At 43.1% G+C, this 11,367-nt stretch overlaps 2 protein-coding genes and 1 long non-coding RNA gene across 4 annotated transcripts; 1 reads left to right on the plus strand and 2 right to left on the minus strand.

Annotated features, from left to right (window-relative positions):
• Positions 1-58: 58 nt before the first annotated feature.
• ascl1b (achaete-scute family bHLH transcription factor 1b) lies at positions 59-1,679 on the minus strand. The gene has a single exon (XM_019893930.1). It carries the CDS (start codon positions 1,243-1,245, stop codon positions 670-672), a length of 576 nt encoding a protein of 191 aa, XP_019749489.1. The 5' UTR covers positions 1,246-1,679; the 3' UTR covers positions 59-669.
• Positions 1,680-4,001: 2,322 nt separating this feature from the next.
• LOC109530496 (uncharacterized) lies at positions 4,002-6,362 on the minus strand. Its single transcript, XR_002171018.1, has 2 exons — positions 5,761-6,362; positions 4,002-4,696 (listed from the first exon to the last, which is right to left on the minus strand). It is a non-coding gene; the product is annotated as an uncharacterized LOC109530496 (long non-coding RNA).
• A 160-nt stretch (positions 6,363-6,522) lies between these two features.
• Positions 6,523-11,045, plus strand: irf7 (interferon regulatory factor 7). Of its 2 annotated transcripts, none has more exons than XM_019894290.1 (10): positions 6,523-6,639; positions 6,845-6,998; positions 7,990-8,158; positions 8,248-8,330; positions 8,417-8,462; positions 8,561-8,638; positions 9,256-9,443; positions 10,333-10,534; positions 10,620-10,735; positions 10,820-11,045. In XM_019894290.1, exons 1-10 carry the CDS (start codon positions 6,632-6,634, stop codon positions 10,973-10,975), a joined length of 1,200 nt encoding a protein of 399 aa, XP_019749849.1. In that variant the 5' UTR covers positions 6,523-6,631; the 3' UTR covers positions 10,976-11,045. The 2 variants fall into 2 exon arrangements, with proteins under 2 accessions (XP_019749849.1, XP_019749848.1); XM_019894289.1 differs by having other exon boundaries at positions 6,574-6,639; positions 6,804-6,998.
• Positions 11,046-11,367: the final 322 nt, after the last annotated feature.

Below are 11,367 nucleotides of genomic sequence, written 5' to 3' on the forward strand. Positions count from 1 at the left end.
CACACACACACACACAGACACAGACACACACACACACACACACACACACACACAAGCATGTAATATAAATAGATTATTTTATTTATAAAACTCGTTTTACACAAATATATCTGTTAAAATCAAATATGTACATTTGGAGGCTACATGAAGTGGAGAACAAGTGCATACATCAAAAGAGATCTCCTTATCGCCTCCTATTTTTAGATAGATTGATATAAAAAAGGGAAATGAACTACAATTCGTCCCAGGTAGTAGCCTTGATATTGCTGATAAAACTTAGCCCATCAGTCAGTCACAATTTTCAGTGTACAAAAATAGGTCTTCATGTTACAATGAATGACAAGAAAGAAATGTACATGTTTGTCCATCTTAAGTCATTTGAGGACGGTTGTGGCTGAATTTGAGTTTGTACGTGTGCGTGTGTGTGCGTGTGTCTGAGCGTCGCCTAATTGCACTTATTCAACAGTATTTACTTCAGCGCGTCAACATGACACAGTCCAACCCCTTCACTCCTTCACTCCCTCAAACGCTGTCATTATTGCTTGGCTGCTTTGCTCGCAGAGTCAGGTGAGGGCGGGCGGTCACAACACTCTTCGAAACTGCCGTGTCTCCGGTGCGGGCCACGCACCGGCTCGCTTTTACGCACGGGCGCCGCCGTGTGGTGCTGCGTCAATACCGGTCGAACCAGGTGGTGAAGTCCAACAACTCCTGCTCCTCGGAGCTCAGAGGCTCATCGGACGAGTACGTGGAGTGGGGCGACTCCGGGTCGGCCGAGTAGGTGTTGGAAAGCGTGGGCGAGGGCAGTCCGCACTGAAACGCCGCCGACACCGCGTCGTGCTCGTCTAAAAGCTGCTGCAAAGCTCGGATGTACTCCACCGCTGAGCGCAGAGTCTCCACTTTGCTCATCTTCTTGTTGGCGGCCCCGTTGGGCACGTGCTGGCGAAGCGTCTGGAAACCCATGTTGACCTGCTTGACCCGGTTCCGCTCCCGTTCGTTCCGCCGGGCCACAGCCACGGGCTGCTGCTGAGGGATGGAGTAGCCCAGGCCGTTGAAACTCAGGCGCCGCTTGCAGCGCAGCAGCTCGGGCGAGTTGGAGCGCTGTCTCTTCAGCACCTTGTTGCTTCGGTTCTGCTCGTGCGCGGTCGGGAGCGAGCAATCCTGCGCCGGAGCGTGCACGCTCAAGCCGGAGCGTCTCTCAGTGAGCGCGAAGGCGAAGGCGGTCTGCGTGGTGGTGATGGTTGCCATGTTTGTGACAGCTCCCGTGATGGATGCGGTGACGCTTGGCTCTCGGGTCCTTCGTGTGGGGGGACCGTGTGGTGGCCGACTGTGGTTCAAATCTCTCTTGACTGCTGTTCTTCACCAGCCTATGTGACCCAAACTTTGGCAGCACTCCTCTTTTTCAACACGCGCCCTGACGCACACTCCACCCAAGCACCCACCCCCTCCTCGCACGCTCCGTGGCGAGGCCCCGCCCCCGCTGTGTGATTCTTCCGCGGGCCGGCTCCCTCGGGCCAGGCGCGTGGCTCCGGGAGCTCAATAAACAATCTGAGCTTTCACTGGGCCCCGAGCACGCGCTGACCTCATTTGCATTCCAATGTCTCCAACTTGAAGGCCCATTGGTCCATTCAAACGGCCTGCAACCGTGCGAGAAGAAAGCAGGGAGCTCGAGGGGCGAGAGGTGGAGGGTTGGGGGGGGGGTGAGACAGAAAAGACTGGAAAAAAGGGGAGAATGAAAAAAGTGAATGGTTGGACTCTTTGAAATGCCTTTTGAATTTGACAATGTACCCCTGGCAAGTCTTCAAATTATAAGTCCTCGCCCCCACCATCGCTCTCCTTTGGCTCTTTACGATCACAAATACCAAGACGCTCGGTGCTGTATCCAGGCTACAGCTTTACGCGGCCAAATAGATGCTAAGCGTGTCTCTGTGCACAGTAATTGGCAATTAGACAAGTGGCGCGAGGACGCGATTCATTCCAAAGTAAACATTGTGTTTATGACATGCAGGCTATGGGCACTCTGTTGCGTTCGCCCCTGTTGAATCGAAAGACATTGCTGCGTGGTGTTAAAACCGCACGCAGAGTTCAGATCACAAATGGAACTGCAGGTGCACGGAGGCATTTCAGCACCATCACAGAGTGGACAGTTCATTAACAAGAGAATTCAACTTGTAGTTTTAAAATGTGCACCATGCTTTAAAAAAGTGGAGGGGGGAAAAAGCACTTGGGTTTGTTCGGGTACAGCTAATAGATTCGCAATGTCTTCTCTTTTTTGGAAGACTCAGCGATGCAATCACTGTCGGAAAAAAATGTGATAATTACGCTCCCTTGTGGTATATATTAGTAATTGCAACCAATTCAGCTTCTGGTCCAGGCACGGCACCAAGATTTTTTTCTCTCCTGGTACTTGGGGGAGGCTTGACCGATATGCGAGTTGGAAATAAAATAATGGATTCAATTCACTCCACTTTCTTTATTCAGGGATTGCCGTTTTTCAATGATCTGCACACGTTTGTCCAATGTAAACGTGGGCCTATATTTCACCTGAATTAGGATAAAGAACTTTCCAGCAGTGAAGCTCACTACAAGTGACACACACACACACACACACACACACACACACACACACACACACACACACACACACACACACACATACACACACACACACACACACACACACACACACACACACACACACACACACACACACACACACTCCAGTACCCTCAGGTGCAGCACAAACATGGTAGCAGGGATTGGATTACAACAGAATGGCTAGTTGTGAACGGCTAAATGTTTTTAAACGTAATTATATACATAAATAATATAAAATAAAATACAGAAAATAATAACTGCAGATGCTATAGTATCCCCTTGCCCCTGTTGCGCCATGATTGTTCTGTGTTTCTCCCCAAACGTGAGTGACATCCTTCAATTTCCTTCCACTTTATTGTGTTTATTTTTAGAGAGACTTCAAACAAATATGCATGTTTTTGCAATGTGGAAGGACGCCCGTGTAAAAAAACCGAGCTGTGACACAGCCTTGCTCACTGTGCTGCCCATCTTGACCTCACAAAGGACAGCACGTTAGTGTGCCGTGAGAGATCATCAAGTGTTGTTACCTTAACATTATTTTCAGAATTTCCTGCGGCATACCTGTTGTATAAAGGTTAATGTAACCTATTATAGATACTGTAGTGATGTTGATGTATGTCTCAGTCAATTAAATGCCTCAGTCTATATATATATTATACACACACACACACACACACACACACACACTCACACACACACACTTTTTTTCTTCTACTTCACCCTTTCATAATTTTGCTGCTGTAAATTGGGAATTTCTCCATTGTGAGACAAATAAAGGATTTCTTATCTTAACAATGACATGTTATTCCACTAGATGGCAGAAGGTACATTTCACCTGTGTGCCAACCTGTTCAAGGCCACTAGTTCACACTTAGTGATCATCGTATCAGAAAATGTCCTTTTTGTGACATTGTTGTTTGGTGGTGTTGAGATTTTTGGAATGTCAAAATACAGGGGGTCCTACCAGGTGACAATTTATTTCCATTTAATTTTTTTTTCTTTTTTGCCCGAATACTATTTTTACGCAAGCCACTTTGCTATGTGGCATTACTTCAATGACCACTTATTTTTCCGAAAAAGAAAATCTCAACTTTGTACACTTTATTAATGCTTTGATACAGTTGTATACACCTGCAAAACTCAATAGTTTTGGGGAAAAAAGAAATACGATAAATGAATTGTGCTAAATGGATTTCCGCACAACAGAAAAAAAATCCTGAGTCTATCGAGAATTTGGCATTACTTCTATTTTGGATGGTGCTTAGTGTTACAGTTCCATGACAAAACAACAAAGGTCACGCCCAAAAGCTTTTATGGCTGCCAGTGTCAACAGAAGGGAAGCCCCTGTTTACTCTCTACACTTACAATGACAGTTTATGCAAAGTTTCTTCTTTTTTTTTTGATTAAAATCATGGAAAACAGTGGTCTATGGGACTTCTCCATTTGAATACGACAATCTTGCAAAAGTGGAACAAGTGGACTTTCACTTCAAAAACACAACACACATATCACAGCAAGAAAAGCTTTACAAACACACTCATAGTTAAAAGTAACAAGAACAGCACTGCCTGAAGTATCAAAGTTCCAAACAATAACCTTGCGTGACATGTGCTGTTAATGGGGGAGGGAGAATGCAAGAAACGTGTGCGAGCGTAGGTGTACAGTAGTTAGCAAGCGTGAACACGAGGGAAAGTTGGAGGAGGATCAACAATACAGTCGTTAAGATGCATTACAGTAAAAAAAAAAAAAAAAAATCCCTGGCTGCGTCATATTAACGGTTACAAAGGTGCAAAATAAAATGTCATCATCAGGGTTGGATAAGGCAACATGGCATGACAGGAAAAAAATTTCAGCTCAGGCACTGAAAGAGGTCATTACAAACAATAATGACAGACAGCATTACTCAAAACTAACGGCTGGTAGTAAATATTACATAATAAGTCTTCTTAAAACCAGAGGATTGCTGTTGAGCATGGGCATGCGCCGCCTCTTCTTTAGCAAGATAACCTACCATTAATGAGCAGAAACCATCACAAAGTAGTTTGCTAATCATGACACACGGCCTTTCACGTCTCCATTAAGTCAAGCATCTTGTCGGGGTCTTTGTGGGGGGGGGAAGCGAGGACACATGAAGAGAAGAGTCATGGGAATTAAAACCCTAAGAAATGCAGTCGAGGCATTACAGAATAGCAACACAAGGACAAAAACAAAAAAAAATGTTACACATGACCAGAACCAACAAGAATTCAACAACACAATACCAGTAGGCTGTCATGACATTTCATACTATTGCTGGGCAGTTGGAAATTCCCCATTTACGTTAGATCATTCAAATCTTGAGCTTGGATCATTGAAATTTCCAAGGTGGAAAATTTTCCACTGTTCAGCAGCAGTCTGGAATGTCATCAAACAGGTCTGACAACTGCCGATAAAGTTGCTGCGAAGATACTTCAAAGTTGATTTTCTGAAATCTAGTGGGTATTTTTTTCAGAACAGGTTATTACAAATGGTTTCAAACAGCGTTGACATGGTTGGTTGAGTAGATTGACTCTTCCTCCACAGATTAAAATGAACATCAGTATCACCAGTTCATTCTTTGAGCAACTCTCAAGCATCATGTTAAAATATATTGAAGTCAATTATATTAAGAAAATTTTATTTTCCCTCAACAGTCTGTGTAGCTGCACGTGTGTCATCATGAGCTGATGACAGCGGATTTTTCAGTTTATCCTGCATTTGCTAGAGCAGCTATCCGATATACGTACCGTAGACAGAGGTCTGACTAAAATTTGAGACCTGCGGTCTCAACAGGAGATAGGTCGACTCCGCATAGCTGGAATGGGGAAGTGTGCACATTGGCTATGTATCACTTCTGTATTACTGGTATCTCAACTTTGTATGTTTCTAAAGAAAAATAGGATAAATCTTAAGCAAATACTGTGGCCAAAATCGTCTGGACTGTTGCGGAGGTGTGGGTAGCAATACAGAAAAGCCACCAATAAAAAGTGAAAACCAACTCGATTTTTGCAAATATTGCGTTCCACTCAGAGGTGTGGAAACACCGTGGTGCGATAAATAAGGGGAATCACCCTGGGTAGTAGTTGTTGTGAAGATTAAGTACATCATAAAGCTGGTCGCCCCCATTTACCAGTTATTAATACTCACTCATAGAGTACAATCGCACACCTGCAGGGTCCTGATGCCAAAAGTCCCCTGCTGTGGATTAGGACACCTCATTTCGAGATGACACATTTAAATCTAAATCCATGAGTGGTTTCCTCTTCAATATTTTGGTGAGCAAAACCTTCACTAAAAGTCAGAACAGGTGGACGAGAGCTCATGTCACAGAGCGGGTCTCGATTACACTTTAGAGATGCGGTCACAGAAACAGATTTATGATGTATTATTAGCTTTTATTTGCACCACATTACCGTAGACCAGCGAATCCTTTTGTTTTTGTTTAGCCATCCATCCTATTGTGTTATTAAACCTGTCAGGTTTTAACACAAAGTAAAGTAAGGCAGATTCAACAGGTTTTTATAGCTCATTGTGTCTCTCAATTAAGGAGAATGGGAAATGTCAAAGTCAACTTTGAACTAGGTCCTGTGTCACTATAATTATCCCTCAGGGGACAAATATAATATTTGGAATACAGTATGTTGGGTCTCAACACTTCAACTGGTTGAGACCGCTGATAAAATACGGACGGAAGGATGATTCAAGAGCTGACATCATACTTCCTGGACAACTTTCATTTTCTCCCAATAACGAAAGTACACATGGAATAAGAAAATCTGAAGAAAAAAAAACTGGTTTGCAGCCTCCTGCTTGATTATAGTGCCATGTGAAATCGGCATTTCCTGCTTGGCCTTGAATGAAACGCACCTTCTGAAGCAGGGAATACCACAGGAAGAGGTGCCCTCCCACGGAGGAGGAGACACGCGATGATGTGTGTGAGGGTGTGTATAAAATCTCGCTAAGTGCTGGAAAGAATCAGAAAAAAAACTCTGCTAAAGGAAGGAACAACTGCCAAGAAATGCACCGGTAAGATTTCCTGCCATTACCCCTTTTGCTTGCGGGTGCACAGCGTGTGATTGTGTGGTAGGTTAGTCCCCTCTCAAGCTTCCAGTGTCTGTCGGTATATTCAGCTATTCGTTAACCGCTAAAGTCTCCCACCAGGCTGATAGAATATTTCTTCCTGAATGCAGCAAAACAAGAGCGATGAGTAATCCAACATGTTTCCTCTCAGCTCTCACAAGCCACCGTTTGCCAGCTGGCTCATTGAGCAAGTGCAGGCGGGCCAGTACGAGGGTCTGCGCTTCGTCGCTCCAAACAAGATCCGAATTCCCTGGAAGCACAACTCCAAAAGGGACTGCACAGATGTTGACACTAAAATATTTCATGTAGGTCTGACTCCCTCCATCATGTTGTAACACCATGTTACCTGGCACACTGATTTACCATTTTCTAAGGTCCAATATTGAATGAGGTTTTAATTGAGCAAAAAAAAAAAAAAAACAAACGTTTTTTTTTTAAATTAAATGTACAGTTAAGTCTAAAGTTGAAGTTTAACACCATTTAAAACCCAAATTTGTTGAATCTTTGAGCTGTAAATGGCTTTAGAATGTGACAAAATTGAGTTCAACATTGGGCGATTTTGCTTGTCTTGTTAAATCTTGTCAAAATAAAGCAGTTCGTTTATTTGCACCAATCTAAAAATATACGAATTTCTAGCATAATCTAGAACATTCGAACCAACTACACAAAAAACTGGACTAAATAAGTGTGTTTCAAAACATATACAGTACCCCAGTGGTTCTCAACTGTGTCACCTGGGCCCCGCATCTTCCTATTGCTGCAATGTCGCAATGCACTTTTATAGACGTTAAGAACAATAGCACTTTTTTTCCTCAACATATCCATCCATCCATCCATGGACAGTGTGTTAACTTTTTAAATGCCGTTTCATATGACTTTGACTGTCATAACGGCAAAAGAATATTGCTACCTATGCATCTGCTAGCCAACGGCTGAGCTGCATTGTGTTTGTTTACAGAGCAGCTTGTGACTAGAGCGGAAGTGAGTAACATTTCCTGACGCTTATCCAATAGTGTAGGTTCGTTGTCTGCACTTGGTGCGCCTCTGTGCTGTTCTGACAAACTCAGACGACAAATTCTTCACAAAATCTTTTTTTTTTTTTCCCCCCTTTGCTGTCTGCCACCCAATTTTGGGTCCGAACCCACCAGTTGAGAATTACTGAGTGATACGGTATATTTACATTAATATGCAGAGTTGAGGAACTAACATGCATGGCACAGTAAAAGTGAATGAGGGTTCACTTCAAACTGATAAGATTGTACTCCACTGAACAAGATGCGACTGTGTGGTTCACAGGCATGGGCGGTTGTGAGTGGTAAAATCATCACTTTCCCAAATGATAAGGCCAGATGGAAAACAAATTTTCGCTGTAACCTGAACAACCACCCGCCGCACTTCAGACTGATCGAAGATAACTCCAAGACCGCAGACCCTCATAAAGTCTATGAGATCATCAACACTCCGAGTAAGGCAGTTTTGACTTAATCCAGAACTCCTGTCAAAGCAAGCAAGTCATGTTACTGTCATTTGTTGTTGTTTTTCATTCATTTGCAGACAGAGAAGAAAGTATGCAAAATATACAAACCCCATGGGAGGAGTCAGATTTGAATGTAGACCTCTACAGAGCTCCCTCAGAGGTGCATTTCCACTACTGATGTCTGTGGTAATGGGTGTTCCGGAGTTCTCATAACAACTTCAATGCTGTTTTTTTCTCTCCAAACAGCAACAATTTGCTAACAATGCTTTTGAGCTTGGCAGCCATCCATCAGGTATATCCCATTTACTTCAGGAAAGTTAACCTTTCTCCCTCTTACAAATGTTCCTCATTAAAATGTAATTTCTTCTCTCTCTGATGGGCACCTAACAGAATATTTTCAACATCCAGCTGTGCAGAGAAACAGTTCTGCTGCTGCAATAGCTGAGAATGCCACTCATCTTCAACAAGGTGAGCAGTTTCTTCCTTGTGTGCGGGTAAACACTGTTGACTCACAATGGATGCTGAAACAAGACATTTTGTTACGTTTGAGTTGAATAATTAGCTCTGTACGCGAAATACTACATTGATGGCCAGTACTAAAATGGACTCTCACCTCACCTTCTGACAATGACATTTTCCTTCATCTAAATGTGTGTAATGACCCTTGATGTTCATCCATCCACCTTCGGCTTAATATGGGGTCAGGTCATAGGGGCAGCATCTTAAGCGGGCAAGACCAGACTTCCCTCACCCCAGCCACTTCGTTATGCTCCTCCGGGAGGATCCTTAAGGCCTTCTCAGGCCAGCTAAGAGACAGTTTCTCCGGGACATCCTCAGGGCCTCCCTCCTGTGAGATATACCCAAAGACCTCACCAGGGAGGCGTCCATGAAGCATTCTATCCAGATGCCTAAGCCACTTTGTCTGGCTACTTTCCATGCGCAAGAGGCACTACTCTTGGCCCCTTCTGATCACCGAGCTTCTCACCCTCACTCGAAGAGGAGAGGCTGGACCTCACATTAGTTACTTGCATCTTGTAACATGATCTGGTTCTGTATGATTCAAACTTGATCTTTTCTTTTCCCAGTAAATCCATATCTGTCTCAGTCTTGGAGTACTGACTTGGAGGTCTCCATCCACTACAGAAATAGACAAATGTTAAAGACTATAGTGAACACAGACCGCCTCCAACTGCACTACCTACAAGGGCCCTGTGAGAACAACTCTTATCCTCTCTGCTTCCCCACCACTGAAGGCCTGCTGGACCACAAACAGGTGCCTTGCCACACTCAACAGACACAGTCTAAAATGGCCTACGGTAACAGAACTGATTTTATAAGTACTACTGCAGAGAAATACGGGATGAGTCCTTAACAGTGTATTTGCAGCTGATGTGGAATCAATCCACACTCAATGCACCATTCAAATTCGAAATAAAACAAGTGGGACTGAATTGTAGACTCATATCTGATTGAATGAGTTCACCTTGGATGGGGGAAACAAATGTAGGATACTTAAGTTCCAAAACATCTTTTGTAGTGATCAAAATTAATGATAAAAATGTTCGCAAGGAAAAAAAAAATCTAGTTTTGTGCAATTTTCATCCATTTTATGTTGAACGCTTCCATTTCCAGGGCTCAAAAGTATTTGAACAACTGTCTCATATGAGGATAAATGATCAGGTCCAGTCCTTTTTTGTCCAACTTCAAAACAAGTGGGGAAAAAAGACTCGGGTTGCTACTTAGCATTGAGTCGATAAAAAGCAGCAGTTTAAGTGGTCTATCAGTAGTCCAATCAGTAGTTAAAAAAAAAGTAGAGAGGGAAGCATAAAAAAGTCCTTTGGTGTGAACTATTTAACAGTTATGGGTGCATTCATTGATTATTTGGAATTGTGTTTTAATTATGCCATGCGCAAATACATTGGATCACTGGATATTTGATGTACAGTACGATCCATAAAAATGGCTGTAGTTGCTGTATGGTATTGTAAAAGCCTTATTTTTGTGAAACTGTCAGTGTACACTTCAGTCGTGTGTTTTTATATTTTGAATCTGTTGTGTTGGGAGAAATAGGCAAAGTCAACAGTGCCTGTGTCCTAATACTTGAAGGCCAAGCACAAAGGTGGCCCATAGTTGTTTCCTAACCTCAACTGTCCTTCCGCCAGATTGAGTACACCAATCGCATCCTGAACAGCATCCAGAGAGGTCTCCTCCTCGAAGTCCACGAGTCTGGCATTTACGGCATCAGGCAGGACACTTGCCATGTGTTTGCCAGCACCGATAAGTCCGGCATGGCTCGAGCGCACCCGAGAAAATTACCCAAAAACACTATTGTGGAGCTTTTTAACGTTCAGAAGTTTGTTCATGGTGGGCATAATTACCTAAAACCAAGTAACCTTACAGAATAGTACACAGTGAACTGTTACCTTTTTTTAATTTACATTTGTTTCAGAACTAAAACAGTTCAAAGAAAACAGGGGAAGCTCTCCTAACTATACCATCACAATGTGTTTCGGAGAGATGTTTCCAGATGGAAAACCGCTGGAGAAGAAGCTTATTGTTGTCCAGGTGAGGCTCGACTTACATCATGTGCAGTCAATCCTCTTTCATGCAGACAAGCGCTCCAAAAAGTCCTTCCCTGTGCTAACACAGGTGGTCCCGCTGATCTTCCAATCCTTTCACGAGAAGGCCCAGAGTGAGGGAGCGTCTTCTCTGAACAGCGCAAACATCAGCCTCCAGTTGTCCCACAACAGCTTCTATGATTTCATTGCTTCTCACTTGAGCCCACCGACAACTGAGTTTAGCTAACAGTCCTGTGGAGATCGCCGGCCCTGATTCCAATCTGCTCCATTTGTCAATAAATCCTTTGTAAACCCAACTGGTTCTTTTTGATAAACATGGTACGCTTTTCCTCTGAAATAATTTTGCTTTTAAAATGCAGTACATAGTATTCAGTATTTAAGTGTAAATTGTGCCTTTTAAATCAACATTTAAATCTTTCCAACTATAAAGCTAATTATAAGATACTAGTTTTTAATCTAAATTCATCCGGAAATAAGAGTGCTTTACTTGTGGATCAGCTAGAAAAGTACAGTGGCTTGCCAAAGTATGTTGACCTTTTTCCACCTTCCAGGTTTCAAACAAAGATATAAAAATTTTTATGTCTAAGCCTGAAAGGTGGCAAAAGGTAAAAAAGTCAA

Source organism: Hippocampus comes, unplaced genomic scaffold (assembly GCF_001891065.2).
Source record: "Hippocampus comes isolate QL1 unplaced genomic scaffold, H_comes_QL1_v1.1 scaffold104, whole genome shotgun sequence".
In the NCBI taxonomy this organism is placed as follows: domain Eukaryota; kingdom Metazoa; phylum Chordata; class Actinopteri; order Syngnathiformes; family Syngnathidae; genus Hippocampus; species Hippocampus comes.

What these genes read in the sequence shown, in the direction of transcription:
- irf7 (XM_019894289.1), top strand. Translation starts at nt 6,831, where the DNA reads ATGTTTCCTCTCAGCTCTCACAAGCCACCGTTTGCCAGCTGGCTCATT. An exon ending in TCTACAGAGCTCCCTCAGAG is followed by an intron (nt 8,331 to 8,416) that starts GTGCATTTCCAC and finishes CTCTCCAAACAG; the next exon opens with CAACAATTTGCTAACAATGC. An exon ending in AGAAGCTTATTGTTGTCCAG is followed by an intron (nt 10,736 to 10,819) that starts GTGAGGCTCGAC and finishes GTGCTAACACAG; the next exon opens with GTGGTCCCGCTGATCTTCCA.
- ascl1b (XM_019893930.1), bottom strand. Translation starts at nt 1,245, where the DNA reads ATGGCAACCATCACCACCACGCAGACCGCCTTCGCCTTCGCGCTCACT.